The sequence below is a fragment of the Corvus moneduloides genome, chromosome 7, assembly GCF_009650955.1.
Source record: "Corvus moneduloides isolate bCorMon1 chromosome 7, bCorMon1.pri, whole genome shotgun sequence".
Lineage (NCBI taxonomy): Eukaryota > Metazoa > Chordata > Aves > Passeriformes > Corvidae > Corvus > Corvus moneduloides.
Genome location: NC_045482.1, coordinates 11,774,757 through 11,792,700, shown reverse-complemented (window position 1 = coordinate 11,792,700; position 17,944 = coordinate 11,774,757). Strand labels below are relative to the sequence as shown.

At 38.7% G+C, this 17,944-nt stretch overlaps 1 protein-coding gene across 4 annotated transcripts in view; it reads right to left on the bottom strand.

Annotated features, from left to right (window-relative positions):
* Positions 1–17,944, bottom strand: part of SPATS2L (spermatogenesis associated serine rich 2 like) — an 82,139-nt gene that overhangs the window by 22,722 nt on the left and 41,473 nt on the right. For all 4 annotated transcript variants that reach the window (XM_032113792.1, XM_032113793.1, XM_032113795.1 and 1 more), the window contains 5 exons: positions 11,911–12,019; positions 8,374–8,423; positions 7,711–7,951; positions 2,840–3,040; positions 2,287–2,422 (listed from right to left, as the gene is read on the bottom strand). In XM_032113792.1, the coding sequence (XP_031969683.1) occupies positions 2,287–2,422; positions 2,840–3,040; positions 7,711–7,951; positions 8,374–8,423; positions 11,911–12,019 (737 nt within the window). The remainder of the gene's footprint in view (positions 1–2,286; positions 2,423–2,839; positions 3,041–7,710; positions 7,952–8,373; positions 8,424–11,910; positions 12,020–17,944) is intronic.

Here is a 17,944-nt window from a genome sequence, read left to right as displayed (position 1 = left end):
TGCCCAAGGAGGGTAATAAATATGTTCACTCAATACCTTATTTTCCTGCTAGCACTAGGGATATTTTGTTCAGTTCTGGAGCAAGGAAACTCCCATGTAAATAACACCCACTAAACTGTGCAGCTCAGGAATATGATGTGATCCCTGTATGAGGTCTGAAGCTGTATGTATCACTGGCTCGGGTGATTTCTACCCAAATTCAGTAAATCTACAGCAGTTGTCAGGGAGTTTTTGGAAACAAGGCATTAAAACAGCTGTGCCCATCTTTCTCAAAGTTTAGGCCACAAGATCATATGAAATATCACAAAACTCCCTTTAATTTTAGCAAAGAAGGTGTTAAGTCATGCAGTTTACTGCTTAACCAAAAAATCCCCTTCATTCATTTGAAGAAAAACCTAAATGTTAGACTTATGAGCTGCCAAAAGCAACAAAGCCAGCACTGAGATTTCCATAATCATCTCCTGACATTGTGCTGTCCTCGTTGCAATGTTATGCTGAGGCACAAATATTCAGACCACAGATCTGTTACATTCTAGAGCTTCCAGCAGACTCCACTTCAATAATTTAGGCACTGAAGCTGGTAGGAGGCAAAATGAAATGAAGCCTATTAAAATGTTGTCCAGGCTATTTTCATCATTTTAAGTACTTGCATTTACAGACTCTTTTGGGGTATTTTTGTATTAGGCAATACACTTCACTGTTTTTCAAGCTAAAATATGAGTACATGAAAAATGAAGCAATTCAGTTCTGAACTTACTACCTCCCTGCACTTTTAGATCATGACAGAATTCTAAGTCTGTTCCATGACCAGAGTGACAACTGCTTAAAGACTGAATTGCCTGTGACTGCCTGCAACCAAGGTGAGATGTGATGTAAGGTATTTTTAACACTGCTACCAAAAATAAAAAAAGTGAGTGTAACTACACAGCAAATGAAATCCAACTATAGTTTTCTCAGAGGAAAGGTCCCCTCAGAGAACTACCAAAAAATGGTGCAAGAAGTTGATGAACTTTGCTCAATTTTTCCATCTTAACAATCTTATTACTACATTTAAGTTCATAAGCAAAAATCACTGTGATGGCTCCAGAACAATCCTGACAATGTTACGCAGTTTAGTACAACTGGTGATCACAGCTCATATTCACTGGAGAGACAGAAATGTAGCTCTCCCTGCCATACAGTAAAGTACACTGGGGGCTCAGTGAAACAGAAACCTCCCCAAAATCAGCTCAGTAGCACTTGGATTTTTTGCCCATACAGACGGGAGCCCAAGTGGCCCTAAAGTTACTTTAGATGCCTCTTTGAAGCCATTGAACACACCACTGAAGTCTAAAGTTAACGAACTCCTGCCAATACTACTGCTCTTTTTTATAAAATACGGTCATAAAAATACTGACAAATACTGTGGATGAATTAAAGGGGAAAGGTTTTTCACTCTTCTGTGATTTGTAACCAAGTATTGTACATTTTAACAGATTTAGTCTATTTCTTTAATAGATTTCTTCTATTTACTTCAACACTGTCTAATGCATAGGTTTTATATGACATCTATGCTTAACCAAGGCCGAGTGAAACTCAAAGCAGAAAATACTTTTCTATGACAAGAATATAACAAACATGCAACTTGCTACTACAGCAATTATTTCTGCCATAACTTTTCAAAGGGCATAGGTATACATGCTGAAGATCAGGAGTATTCAAAGTTATAATGGAAAAAACAGATTAAAGACAAAAGAGTGAGGGAAAAGAATGAACTAGAGATGTGAATTGGAAATAAAATGATGTATGGGAAGCTTAGAAGAAACTATGAGGGAAAGTTAAGAGAACAATGGTAGGATAAGAAGCAAAGGTGATGGGACATGAAGAGACAGTAAAGGACTGTCTACCAGAGAAGATAAGATCAAAGATGCAGTACAGAAAGAGGAGATTTAAAGAAGGTAAAAGAGACTTCAGAAAATCCCAGACAGGATACTTAGAATAGCTTTCATTTGCTCATATATGTTGCCACTGAATCTGATACAGAAGAATTAGGTCAAGATGGATAATTTAGGAGTAAAAAAACCTAAGTTTTTTTTCAAAGCACTTTATGTATGTATACAATAAATGCATATATTACTTCCTGGCTGGTGACAAGTGTCATTACCTAATGGCACCATGTTGGTTTTTTTTATGAAACCAACTGCTGCAAACAAAGAGGGTGTAAGTGACTCCTCCCCACTCATGCCAGTGGCTTAATTAGTCCCATTTCTAGGTGGAGCTGTGGATCTCTGAAGCTGATTTACCTACCAGCTGTGTAATTCTGCAAAAGCAGCTTTGATCTTCTTCACTGAATTATCCACTTCCTCTTTGATCATCACACGATATCTGGTTAGAGAAACAGTGCAACGCTGCAAGTCTTTTACTGATTTTTCAATGTTTGGCCCTAAAATAGAAAACAAAAATTGCATGGAAATCATAAAGTTGGTTTTAGTTTTTCTGAATGAGGCACCAGGAATAGTTCAACATGTTATTTTCCCAGATTAGGATGAAGTGGTTTTTCTACTGAAGTCCATAAATCCGACCTTCCCATAGTCCCTCCCTAGTGCTCTTGGGTTTCTAAACATGTTTGCTGAAACGCATCCCCCAGATCAAATAAATATTAGAAATGCATTATTAGTTCAAATTATTTAAATTTTGTTTAATATGATGTTAAGTAGACCATAAATAGTTTTACTCATTTTGTTATAATTCTACTCTTATTTTCCAACACATCTCTAACTTACATGAATTCACAATTTTTTTCCTAGAGGCCTCAGCTATTTTATGACCTCAGAGCACAGCAACCAGAGATCCAATTTACCTCTTTTTTTGACTGAGTCATCTGTCTTTGTTTCAAGTTGGGTTGACGCATTGGGTGATTTAACTGAGGAAGATTTTGACTTTGGCCTGCCTAGGTTACACTGGAGTTGAACTGATGACTGAAGGGGCTCTGGCTGTTCTACTCCATTCATAGTCTTTGGGTTTAATTCCACAGATGCTCTCTGGCGTTCTCGTTCTCTGTCTGCAAGAAAGCATTAAGGAAGAAAACAGGGAGTTATAAGATGAAGAAAGGTATGAAGCCTTACTGTTAAGCCAGAATGACTTTATGACTATATACTCATAGTGTATAGGGTGTTCTCACTGGCACACATTCTCCAGAACCTCAGAGAGCTATGAAAACAAATGAAACTGTTTTGGTAATTAAACACTAATTGGAACACTTCTATATTTCAACAGTGTATAAAAGAAAAACTAATTAAAAAAGCCCAACTCTTTCATGCCAATATGAAAAATTGTAACATAAAAAGCATACTATCAATTATAGTATTTGCCCAAATATTTCAGATCAGAACTAGAGAGGAAGTCCTCTATGGAAAGCATGAGACTTTAATGTTGATATATATATACACACATACATAGCACACAAAAAATATTCCTAATTTTGTTAACGTTTTAAAAGCACTGAATAAACATTCCTACCTGAAATACTTACCTTGCCTGACTACAGATTTCTATCAAAAGCTGCTGCTAAGAGGAACCAAGCAGGAAATGAAACTATGTCAAAGATTAGGCTCCTGGGTTCCACAGCTTCAGAGGGATAACAATGCCTGAGCCTGTTTGGCTGCCACAAGACAACCTGGTTTCCTCTTTCCAAGACTCCAAAGGGATTTAAGATATCAGCATCACAGCAGAGGAACAAGCAGCCAAAGAATGACTGTGAAAACTGACAGGCAAGGCTAGCTGTTACTGCCACTGTGAATTTTAGTTAAGGAAGCACGCACAGGAAATGGTTTGTTGTGTTAACTCATTTTTCTAATCTTTGTACTCACTTCGATGAATGAATGATTGTTCATTCTGAAGATGCTTTTTAATCACCACTTTGTTCAACTGATGATGTGCGGTGTCTGGAGAAAAGAGACTTGTCAGATTAACAGCTGGATTACAGCCCATGGAATGGGATAAACACTGCTAGGATTGAGGGATATCACATGGACAGGTGCAGCGTATCAACTAGTGACTTCTTTGTGCCCTGGCTGGGCATTAGGACAGGTGTAAAGTGCATCTTGATATGTTTTCATGGCAATCACGTAACAACAGAGGAACAAGGATGAACATCAGTGCTCACATTTTAAACCAGCTTTTAAGGGCTTTAAAAAGTGAGTCTGAAAACAGAAAAGGTATCTTGCATAAAACAGTATGTAAGAAAGCATTGAAAGAAGCCAAAGAAACCTGTGAATCTGTGAAAGCAAGAAACACCAGTAATGCAGCACTCTGAACACGTCAAAGGTTCAATGTTGATGCCAGTCTTGCACACAGTGAGGAATTCTCCCGTGAGAGAACTGCCACTAACCCTGTTCAACCCTGGCTGCATCTCACACTAATGCAGGCAGAAAATTCTTTATAAATCAAGGCTTTCTGCTCTCAGTTGAGGCTGCCCTTGCTAAATAACTAAGAAGTAATTAGAAACCAGCATTCTATCAGCTAACCTATAAAGAAAGGCTTTTGGGTTCTGTCCGTAAGGTTGGATCTTTTGAAATTCATTGTTAAAGTGCATAATTGTTTTTACTGTGTTTAATTAGCAGCTTTGGTACACTTGTCAAGAAAAATTACAAACTTGACAGCTTTTTGCCTAAAGAAAGTCACCTAGAACAACAATTATACTCTAAATTAAACTTCTTGATCATCTTTTGTCTGCAATGTACTTTGACTCTGTTTCTCCCAAAACTACACGACCTACTTTGAAACCCAGCAGAAAGATGACCAACATAGGCTAGCAAACAGTAGTTTTGTATGCTGCAGCTGAACTTTCAAATTTGACTGAAGACAATCAACACAATTAAAAACAGATGGAGAAAGACTGCAGCAAGTCTCTGAAGACTTGTACCAACTAAGACACATGCATAACAAAATCTAGGGACAAAGTCTCTGTCAAATACCTACAAGAGAAGTCAAAAGTCTGGATAATAGTAGCTGCAAGTAAACTGTTACACGGTTCAGTATGTGGTGGCTTGGAGCTTCAGCCCCAGCCTATCGTCTGATATCCACTGTATTAACAGTCAAGTATGACCACACCTGCCAGTAATGGCAACAGCCCAGATTAACTTGCTCTGAAATGTGCTGCCATCTTCAAAAAGAGTGGTTTATCTTTTTGCAGCAGCTTACCATTCAACACCTTTCAAATCAAGTGAACCTCATAGATTCTTTGGCTGAAAGAAGAAAAAAGCCATTAGTCCCGTGAGATATCAACAGAAGTTTGAAAGATTCATTAAAAATTTTCCTACATGGAAAATAAGTAGGGAAGAGATCAGGATCTGATTTCACCCAGGTCCCTGCAAAAGCAATAGCATGGCAAAGCAGCACTAAATACCCTTTCAGTTCATTCACACTGCTTCTTTACAAGGCCATGCACAGAAAGGGTAACAGCAACTAAAGATGTCTAAGAAAAAGAAAGATGGAATAATGGCAAGAAATAAGCAGACCTGAACTAAAGGCAATAGCTGTATGTTTCCCCCCCCTAATTTTCTATGGAGAAATGCTGCATCCTCCCTTCTGGTTCCTGAAGTCCCTTCCAGGCTGCCAGGATTTTATGGCTCTGGGAGTCCTAATCTCACAGACTTGGAGCTGGAATAAGCAAAGCTTCAACCTCATGTTCCTCCTGGGGAAGAAAGTATTAGGGACTCTAAACAGACACCTATGATCCTTCTAAGCTGTGACACCTCTGAAGGAGATGATGAAATGACTACAGTAACATTCATTTGATAGGGAAGGAACCAAACAAACAAGCTAGACAAGGATAATACAAAGGAGATTACAACACAAGAGAGAGCAGTATGAAACAGGTGCACTTTGGACTCACTTCAGCGTTTCATACTGCTTTAGAAGAGTCTGCATGACTTGCTCAGAAACCACAAGGGCACAGCTGCTGGCCCCTGAAGGATCCTGATCACTTCCGCACAAATGTAACAATATGAATATAGGTGGCTTTTGACCCTAAGAAAGTAGTTATTATATTGACTGCAAAGAAAAGGATACTAGTGCAACTGAGAGTTAAGAAGAAATTCTTTCCTTCTCTCTACTAAAAATTTTGCCAGCAAATTATTTTACTATGTAAGGAAAACTTGAATATTAAAGTTACAAGTTTTCCTTTCTCTCTGTTTCCTTTCTTTTCTGTCCTTTTTTTGGAAAACTCTCTCTTCCCCTTGTTATTGAAACAAGGCAGATGTGTATAAGTTGAAAAAAAATTGTAAAAGCTATGGTAATTTCTCATTTGCCACTTGCAAAAGCAAAGAAAAATTTCAAGATACTTTTTGTCCTTTATATGTACAACTACGTCTTAACTGTTTCAAGGAGAAAAAAGCAGGACTCAATCCCAATGACCCAGAAAAAAATCACTAACAGCATGGGTACTCTTCTTGCATTCTCTACCCCCTAGAAAACACACCCCATGCATACGCAATTAAGTCTATATATCTTTATTCATGCATATATCATTTCAAAAAATGCCACTCTAAGAAGTCTGATTTATACCACAAATGTTTGTGTCTTGCAAAATAAGTGGCAAAAATGCTTTTAGTATTATAGAAATGCAGAATTTTCTGGCTTATAGAATATTTTATCCAAAGTAAAGTGGGAGTCTAGCAAGGGCAGGGAGTGCATCTCTGGTCCTTTGCGAGGCATCAAATTATTAGGACAAAATTTCTTGGTAAGTAGTTTGTTTGGCTGCTACAGGTTGCATAGTCTTCATTTAATTGACCAGAGGCTGGCACCACCAAAGTCATCTGAAAGCAGCAGATAATTCATTTCAGGACAATTATCACTTTGGCACATTCCTTTAAAATGGGGTTTGAGAGCTGTATTTGCAATCATGGAAAAAGGGATTTCACGGAAAGTTCTTAAGACACAGGAAGAAAATACTAACAGCAGCAATAATCCAGGCCTGGTAGATGTCTTGAAACGTGAAGAGCTGGAAGAACACTACTAGTACTGACAACAATTAAATATGAGCTTTATGAACTTGAAGGCAAAAGCTTTCACAAAACTTCTGCCCCAGAAGAGCAAGTCTGTTCCCACTGATGTTGCTATAATCCTAACTCTGTATTTACCACAGTGAGGAAGAACTTCCTCTGTTACTGCCCCTCCCGGTTTCAGAAATGGTAACTAGACCCCATGAGAAACTAAGAGGATGTACTAAAGGGCTATCAGAGTGCCTTTCCACACCACAAAGGCCCTCCCTTCCCGGCTAGGGAAAGCCAGTGGAGATCTACTGTAGCTAGCCTATGTAGGGAAGGTGAGAAAAACGAAAAATGGACTAGTTTGAACTAAGCAATAAAGAAATCCAGTAATACACCATAAGCTCATAGTGTTCAAATAGTGTGGGACTTATCCTTTTGTTAACAATTTGATACTCAAGCCATTTTTTAACCCTGCATTCTTCTGTAGGTCAACCTGTAATATTCTGTATCAGCTGGGCTGTCTCTGGGAGAAGAAAGACATTTTGCAAGGAAACATATTGCAAGATGAATAGTGTGCAGATACAACTCTACTGGCGTGACTTTTAAGAGTTCTGTGCATTATTTTTTCACAAAAACATCTCTACAGCATCTTCATGGCAATAAAAATACCATGATCTTTATGCCAAAGAAGGCTTGGCTTCTGCCAGTTGAGAAGGTGCTCTCTGTCAGATGAACTGACCTCTGATTTCTGGACAGTCCAGTGCTGATCCTGCAAATCCCGAGCCTTTGCTGTCAAGAGAAGTGGTTTCCAGTTTCTGATTGGCAGAACCACGGCCAGAGTTGTCCTTAGGGCATCCATTCACATGACAGTCATTTATTCGCTGAGGCTCTTGACATGCCTTCTCAGGTGCACCATTCTTGTTTTTAGGATCTTTATTGCCTTGCTGCTGTTTAGATTTGCTTCTTTTTCTCCTATTGTTCTAAATGGGGAAATATTGCAAGAACAGAGACATCACTCAATGCAAATCCTATAAGCTCAAAATACAATCAGTAAATTGAGCCACTGCAAGTGGCTGTGACTATCCAGGATTTCTTATTAAAAGTGTTTCTGCACATGAGCTGTTTTGGGATTTGTCCTGTGCTTGTCCAGGGTCTGGCTCCCCCACACAGGTACATGCACATGGTGTCCCAGAAGTTCGCTCAGAACACTGGGCTTAGTGAGACAGTGACAGAGGAACAGGATCAAAAACAGTACACACATTTGCTTTCAAGTACTGTCTGCAGGTGTGAATGAAGTCACCTATGCTGGAAAAGGCCAAGTACTGACCAAGAGTACTACAGTTCAAGCACAGACAGCTGATAAGTGATTTAAATGCCTTGATTTTCAAGAGCAAGTTCTTACCTTCTTTTTCCCTGTCATATTCCATTCCTTTAGAACCTGAGTTGCGCTGCCTAGATAAAAGAAAAATAAAACATTTCAACAAAAGCTCAGCTATGGGAAAGAACTAGTGTGTTCATGATCAGTTCCTAGTTTCCTGGCTGAGGAGCATTTCGATTTGTTGTGAATTCTCTTATGTGGGGAGAACAAAATGGACACTATTGCCTTTCTTCTTCTCAGTTACCTGTTTTGATTACACTACTTCCAGTGGATGGTCTACTTGGCACTACTGGCTTTTTATGGACTTCATTGCACAAAGCAATTGTGCGCCTAACTTAAAGCACTAGCATAAGACCCAGAAAAATCAACACTCAAATCTCTTGCCTGAAAAGGAAAGTATCTCAGCACTCCAGAGTGAACACTAAGCACACAAAATAATCCACCCTGACACTAGAGCATCTGAAAGTTTTAAAAATTTTTGGCATCTTTACCATGTATTTTCTACGTGTTACCTGTCATCCTCAGAAGATGTAAGAGCATAAAAAGTAAATACTTAAGTAGCATCCAAAAGAGTAATTCTGTTGACTCTTGCATAAAATCTGCATCACACAAATGCAGTAAACTTAAGCCGGGCAGAAAAGAATGGTAAAAAATTATATTGAAAAGTAATTACAGTTATACTTGAAATTCTGCCTGTCAGCCATAATGAGTTGCTTAGATAAATTTATGGAACAAAGCAGACATAGCCTTGGTCAGACCAGTGCCTGCTGCCATGTTAGAAGAAAACTCTTCTCCTTCTAGTTAACATCATCATTTTGTTCTCCTGGAGTCTAAAGCTGAAAATGGATGCTCATGCAGTCTGAATTGTCATCCAAACTACTATGGCAGTATCTGCCACAATAGCATTTTTAATCACCATCAGGTTAAAGGTCTTCTGCTTGAATTGAATAATCACTTTACCATCCCTTCACAAATGTAGTAAATACTCATTTATTAGCCTTTCCAAGTGGATTTCATACTCAGCCATTCTTCTCACTCCTTTCAGTGAAATCCTGATACTAGTATTAAGAAGAATTTCTGTTTTCAGATCACCGTGAGTTGACAACTTGTATTCAGCCTAAGACATGTGAGGTTTTCAGATGTACCAAAATTACTTTTCTATCTCAATAAACCAGATCCAAGATGACCTGGTAAGCCTGTCACACACAATAGGAAAGATTATGGATCTTACTAGCAGTGCTAAGCTGAATTTGTTAAATTGTGAAAAAATGTGCATGGAATCCATCAAAGCCATGTTTTATTTGCTAGATGACATGACAATGCAGATAGAAGGCTAAGGCAACTTCAATTTAGTGTATAACTATATGCATATTTATATTTAGTTACACACATACTTATGTACATGTAAGTACAATCCCCTCTCCTAAAGGTATATCATCTTTTGACAGGCACCATGTTTCTATATGAAGTAATAAACATTTGCTGCCCATTTTACTCTATGCTGCTGAAAATATGTGATTTCATGTGACAGCTTTGTTTACTGTTTTCACAGTAGCAACCAACACCCTTGTTGGCTAGTGGAGTCTTTGCTTTGCTTCCCTCAGCTTCCCTGTGAATACTATACATGCTGAGTTACTTAAGGGATTCATCCAACTAACCTTTGTTTCTTCCTATTGGAAATGCACTAACTGTCCAAATCCCAAAGCCCTCCTTTGAACCCACCAGTATATTTTCTTGAACAGATCTACAAAGCAGCTGAACAGACCTTCTGATTATGCTTAATTAGGGAAACACTAGCATAGCAAACAAAACTTTTGAACCCCCTTTCATTTAAATCAAATTTCACATATAGAATAAAATTCGTAACAGAGGCATCTCCTAAATGCCACTCTAATTGCCAAGAAGCAAGATAGGAAACTAAATTTGAACATTTCTTGATTCAGCAAGCAGCACCTCTGAGAGAAGCACTGCATGGAGGTGGCTCAACCTTTCCATTCAGCATGGCCACCCGTATGTTTTTCATTGCAGGACTTCTCTGCAAGTATTATTTCAATCTTAGCAATTTTTGTCATTCATTTGAAAAAAACATTTCAATTACTCATTCTACGCACAGTGGCAGCTGCATGGATACGTATATTTTGTGCTCTTTTCAGACAGAAACAAATATTAGCTGTTTTCAAATACTCCCTCACAAAGACTTCTGAACAGTAATCATGAACTGGTGAAGTTCAAACAAAGATCATCTGAACTCAGGTACAACAGTTTGCTTTTCTTCAGGACTTTATTGTGCTTCCTCCAAGGCTTGTGTTTGCACTGTTTCTTCCTTACAGCAGGTGATGACGCATAGCTCTGAAAGCAGCTCCCCTTTTGAGGAACCATTGGAAACAATTCATAAGCCACAAGCAAGCAGTGGTAACTTAAGACAAAATAAAGTGAAAGCAACTTATTGAATAGTCATGGTAGAATCCTCCACTACCTTCCCCAGGACATATATTACAGGAAAACAAAATTATTGTTAATTAGATGTATCACACTTCCCTTTTTCTTTGTGTGTGTGCATAGACAAAAGCAATTTCAATATATCCATCAGAATGTAACTGTCTGTGCAGCTGCCTGAATCAAAAAGAACCATATAGATCTGATGGAAGAATTTCGATACATTTATAAATAGTCCAGTTTGCTTGCATCTGCTTTTTGCATATGGGTAATTCCTAGTATATGATGAGGCTTTTTGGCTGATACATTTTAGCAAGTTATTCCAAACCAAACCCAAAAACATTCTGAAGTAAAATAGGCATGAATTAAACAACTTGCTGAGATAGCAAAAAAGAGTCATTTTTAAGATATACAGGGCCCTTTGAGACCACTGAACTTCTAGTATCATTTACAAGCTACAGAGATTTTGAAAAGATTTGCTCATGGTATGCCATTACTTCCACAAAGGGTTTCTCACAGATTCTTGTGGTGAAAGTTCAAAATACTTGACTTTATATATTTACGAGGAAAGCGTTATTTAAATACAAGTGACCTTTCATTAGAGATGGTCTCATGACGCAAAACACAAACGTGGATCCAGGTTTAAATGGCTCGAACTTTCAATGGAGTCTTGGTTCAGCCATTATAAATGTCAAGGCTATTTGCAAAATTCAGATTGAGGTTTGAATGTCAATGTATGCATCAAATTCATGGGTTATGGGGCCTGGTTATCTGCTTCAGAACTATCCCAAATTGTTCTTAGTTACTGTATCTTCAACAGCGAATAACTTCCTGACATTTTACTTTAAAAGCATTAACTTTCACGCAAAATAAAGAAGGAGGTCTGCAGTAAGAATGGCTTCAAAAATGGCAAAGTCAGGTATAACAGATGAACAGCCATGTCAGTCTCGTACTGTGAAGAAGCAAAGATGCAGACAGGAGGATCAATTCTTTTATAATTAGTAAGTGCCACACATCAGATTTCAGAAGAACTACAGAATATATTTTGAGCCACTAGAGACAACGAATACTTTGGCATGTGATTGAATCCCTCCTGCATTAGTGAAAAAGGTACACTGTACTCACCATCCATGAAAGCTTGAACAGCCTTGTCTACATTGTTATCAAATTGCTGCAACACCAGAACTATCTCATTATTGCTTTTGTTCGGAACAATCGATCGGATTGCATTGATCTGTAAGTAAAAGAAGACAGTAACATATGAATTTATCATACTCCTTTAGACTGTAAGGTACCTCTGTGCCAGTGCATGTTTATATAAATACCTGTTACACTGACGTGCTCACAAGCATAGGAATGTATCTGTACAAAGCAATCTCCATCCTATCCTTACCCAGCCATGCAAATAATGAAGCAATTTCTTCAGGACACTATATCACAAAACTGGTAGCCAGTAATCCTGGAAATGAATCCTACTCTCAGTCACAGCAGAAGAATTATCTTAATTCAACTGACAGAATTTGGCCTTATGCTTCTTTCCTAAATGTTCTATTTGCTGCCAAGGGTCTCCACATATCACCTACACAAACTTAGTGAGCACACAACTGCAACAAGGCTCTTGCATGGCCCTGCTACATCAAAGTTATGACTGGTGGTTTTTTGGCATCTGAAAAACAGTCATATGCATGAAAACAGTCACAGGCTAAAAGAGAACAATATTATTTTTAAAAGTTCTAGTGGCTACTCAACATAATTTCAGTTCGCTGTTCCATATACAAGTAACCAGGAAGCTTATGTAACAAAATCCTGAACAAAGGATTGAACAAATGGGATGCTGATGCCTGAAGTGGCCACCTAAAAGCAGAGACTAGACAAGAAGAAGGGAATAAAGGTAGGTATCTATTTGAAGGGCCTTCAAAGGTACACCCTGGGGAGTCCAGAGGCTATTGCAAAGATGGACCCCAAGATGGACCCTGGGTCACAAGTTCTTCACACTTTTATAAGTTTGGTTCATTTGCATATCAGGGTTAATTCTCCAATTAAAGCGTCAGTTAATGATGTAATTTCCCCAAGCTTGCCCCCCCCTTTAGAGGCTTTTGGTTTATACTTTTTGGGCCTAGGACAGTCTGGGTGTCCTTGGAGAGCAGGCCTGGAGAGGCTTTGTTATGTCTACCTAGCATGAGAGAGCAGAAGTTAACAGGCTACAAGAAACTTCAGAGTTACACACCAGGCAGTATTTGAAAATATGAAAGTTAAAACCTAAGGCATCAATGCCAAATGCTTCCTTCAGGAAACTGCTGATGGATGAGGTGTTACAGCCATAGATGACTCTGGCATGCCATACTTAAATTTCACAGCATTTGCTATTGCTGTATTGTCAGTATCCATTGATACGAAATGGAATTCAACTCATGACGTTTTAATAAACTATTCCTACTGGAATCACATTGATAATTTATTTTCTCTTCCCTATGTACTATAGCTGAAAATAAATAGTTATATGAAACATTGTTGCTATTTTATTTTAAGGCTATAAAGATCAGACCAAAAATAAAAATATTTAAACATAATTAACAAAACAAAAGCCTGTGATAATACTCTGAAAAAAAATGAGAGACTCTGCCAAACCAGTTTAGCTGTTCCAAATTAGCTTTATGAGCTTCTGTGTCAAGACATCCAGCATGTATTTACAATCAGAAACTTGTTATTGTCCTGCAAATGTTTATCTGGCACCCTCCTTTGTCATCTTTCTGTGGGAATACATCCTTGATTAGGGCATACTTTATTTACTGCATCCCAGTGTCATCATGATAATTGTGAAGCAGCGTGGTCTTTTTATTGTACTGTGAAATATAATTGCGAAAAAGTAATACATGAAGATAGAGCTGTTTAAGGGAACTAGGCTGGCTCACATGGCAAAAGCATTCACACTACCTTGTCTTAGCTGTCCAGTAAGATGCTGAAGGACAATCTCTATGGAGTCTCCATCAACGGAGATATCAAAAGGTGATTGAGAACACTTAAGTGCTCAGATTTGACCAAAAAAATCCTATTTTACTGTAGTATGTTCACCCCCCCTCCCCAAGCACTGTGTTTCCCTGTCCTGCATACTTCCATAAACCAGGAATCATGGCAGATTCTCTCAATGCACAGTGATGGATAGCTCAGATTCCTGATGCCCGCTGGACTCAGCTTCAGAACTACAAAAGGCTCATACTTGGCTTCAGCACACAATGTCAGTACAGCTACTTAGGACGATTTATTCTGTTCCTGTCCATCATCCCACCACACCCCTCTCTGCAGCTTTACATTTGCCCACAACACCTTTCAGATAGCAAGTCTAGCCTTGGACAGTCCAGGCCAAAGCCATAACTCAGAAGGCAGTGGAGTTAAAGTGCTTGTCTACTTCCCAAGGACCCTTTCCCAAAGGCCTGTCTCATAGTCTGTCTAACGTTGCCATGCTACGACTGAACCAGGCTTGCCCACAAGCTCAGTCCCCAGCCAACAGAGGCTGCTTCAGAATATCTACTCAACAGGGGTAACTGCATGTTGAAGTTCATACAGACTAGGCTGACAAGTGGACTGCTTGACCCAGAGGCTGTTGTTGCCAGAAACTATCCAGAAAAACCCCTGTCTGCTCAAGTTTCTCTCTTCAGCTGACGTACGTGCACAGGGAAGGAAGTGAGTACAGCACTATGCTATGTACTGCAGGCAGCCAAGTGAAAACTGACACAGATCAATAGGATGTGCAGAGAAAGCAGTGGAAAACGGTGTCATTAATCTAGTGATTGTGGGCACAGGCATGCTATTTAGTGATTAACCTGCAAAAAGCGTGAACGGAGTTGGCTCCGTAACAAAAGCTGGCAAAGACACTAAGGTAGAGCAGGCCACAAGTTACAGCCCATTTTATATTCAAGCTGGTAGCTCCCAAGTATTTTCACCATGTGGATTACATCTTCATATTCTCACAAAAAAATCCCCTCTTCTTTCACAATCATGTGGATCATCTCTCTGCCTACTCAAAATTGCATAACCTCCTTGTGGTAACTGCTTACAGGAAAATAGTAAGAAATATCTAGAGTATTCTAACCAACTTTAAGCATAGGGATTTCACAGAGCTTCTAGGTCCTACTTTGCTATGAAAGGTCTGCAAGCCTCAAGAATCATCTGGAAACAACCAAGTGAGGCTAAGACCTCACTTGGAGGGTCAGGCAACTTGCCACAGTGCAGTTTGGAAACTTCCTACAGACAAGAAGAACACCTGTGGGGTGGAGAACATTGACACTCAAGAACTCAACCAAGCAGACTATGTTTTAGACTAAAAAAATCAACTGAAGACTTTCTGTTTGCACTGTGTAGCCTTTGTTAAGAGTTTTTTGCTTAACAGAAAAACCAGAATTAAAAGCTAAACTGCGCTTCATCCAACCAGTACTATAATTAAATACAAAAAGGTTATGGAAACATTCTAGTTGTGGAGATAACCCAGAAAAACCAAGATGATGATCTTAGGAAAAATGGTCAACATTACAGAGAAAAGAAGCATATGACAACACTGTGGACACAGCCCTGGTTTAGCTGGACTACTAAAAATTTTGATTCAGGGAATTAATATACTGTAAAGCTCAACAGTTCTACTGCCAAAACCCAACAATATTTTTTGTTGGCTGTTGTACAAAAAAATACATTTGTTTATCTTTCTATGTGGAAAATATAAAAAAAATGAGAAGTTTAATGAAATAATTCCTCAGGAAAAGAGCATCAGATTGCAAAGGAAAGCATCCAAGACCCAGGAAATCCCAAATCAGAAGTTGCTTAGACTTTTAAAATCTGCTTCTCTTGTGTATGAATGCTGTGATATCCATGATCCCTACAAGTTAGTGTTTCTCCTTTCCAGATTTGTGCAGTGATTTATGTGGGTGAGAAGATGAAAACTAAAATTTGCAAGCAGTAGGATACATCAATATTAATACAGACACACACACACACACACATATATATAACCATCTTAGTTCAGAAACAATAAAAGTAGATATAACCCCATAATTCCAAGAGAGCAGAGATCCCAGAAGGTTTTCTTCTAAAACAAAGTATTTTGTCTTGTAAATTTTTAGGAACAAAATGGCATCATGTCACCGTATTTCTTCTGGAATTTCAAAGACAAAGATCTGTGTGCCAGACATCAGGTGTACAACATATGCACTGTTTGACCAATGTTTTAATCCAGAATAGACTGGAACTGTTGCACATAGCAATGAAAAAGTCAGCAATTTCTGGACAGAAATTACTGACACATGGTTACAAGACTCAAATTGTGACCTGACAGGGCATCTGGGAGGAGGACAAGGTATGTGGAGGGAGACCAGGCTATATGACAACTTTCACCTAGAAATGCAAATTTCAAGGTCCCTGATACTACACCCCTTAGTCCTTTAACCCCGATTTCAAATGTGTAGATTTCTAGGTCTGAAGTTCAGCTCTGTGCTCCCATGCAAAATGTGTCCCATTTGTTTCTGGAAAGGGACCTAGTGATAGAAAAGAAAAAGGCAAAGGGAGGGATAGGAAACTTCCTGACAGCGTAAGCCTAACACAAATGCACTTCTCTAGCTGTAGGTCATAAGAGACCTAACACAGACTGTGAGGAACAGAAGCATATCAAAGCTCCATGAAAGCTTGACAAATATAAGATGACAAGGTGGACTTACACAGAAGGGCTCAGTGTGAGCTGGACCTAGGCAGTCCAGGTGTGCTGGCTCCTCTCTGGTTCACCTGCTAGCTCAGGTGATAAAACAGCCCTTGTGCTAGTACAGCTAGACATCTGACCCACTTACAAACCTCCAGTTGCTTGAGAGAAGTCCATCACTTCCCTATCCAAAAAAACTGTACAGAGGTCATTTTTATTACAGCTGTGACAGGATGATTCCAGGGCAGGAGGTAACTCCTAAATTTCTAAATTTATAGTCCTCAAACTCAGCAAGAACATCCTTCTTCTCAATATGTAAGCAACAGAATATGCAACTAGAATAATCTGATATTTATGACTTCTCATCAACAAACTCCCTTAAAAAATATTTAGCATGCTAAAGGATGAAAGAAAGTACCAGAGAAAAAGAATCTCTTACCATGCAATGGTACTGCATTAATGCCAGTCTGCAAAAGCTAACTCAGCAGTCTACTTTATTAGATTTCCATGTATGTGGGAGAAAAGAGTTTTTTTTCTACTTACTGAAACCTGATCATAGGAGAAACAGCATTACCAGACAGACTACAAGGAAGTCAATTATTTTCATTATTTTGTGAAACATCCTGTTTTTATCTGGTGTAGATTCCCAGTGAACTTCTGTCATCATCTGGATGCTAGACAGCATTCTGGGACACCAAGAGAATTCAGTAACATACCTTCAGAACCACACAGATAATTAATGCTATTAATGTCAGCATTAGTTGAGAATCTGTCACTGACAGTAATTAAATTCCTGGGCTTTCCCTCCTGTAGCCTAACATGAAAGCACATTACTTTGTTTACTACTAAGAAAACTTTGTCAGAATTTCAGCTTACAAAAGCTACTTTCAAGCAATCACAGATCTGAAATATAAATCTGTGATCTTGAAAAAAACTATATACAGTCAAGAACATGAAAGACAGAATGCAGGTCCACCTCCACTTAAACTCACAATCCAGAGCTCAAGTCATGCTAATGCTTGCTGCAATTTGAGCCAGATTATGTCTCATCAGGACCAGAATTCCACAGTCATGAGGATGTTTTTATCTGTCTCTTACAAAAAATGTTGAAGACTGCCCAGAAGTGGAATCAAAACTGAAAAAGGTTTCTAGTCCCCTCAGATAAGCTTCTACCTCACAATAAAATCCCCAAGGTCTGATCAGATATACTTGACTATTTTTCTGATGGTTACTGTTAAACATCTCACTTGGGGCAAATTTTTGGCTCACCTAAAAAAAATATTAAATGAATCAGTAACAGGTTACTCCTGAAGAATATAGCACACAGGAAAGGATACTGAATTCTATCCTCTCGTGGTAGCTTACTCTTAAGTCCTCACAAACACCCGTCTCACAAGATCTTCTGGGTAAGTCAAGCTCAAAAAGAAACAGAGCCAGCCTGGAAGCTGTGACACCAGATTACCTATTCCACATGCAGAA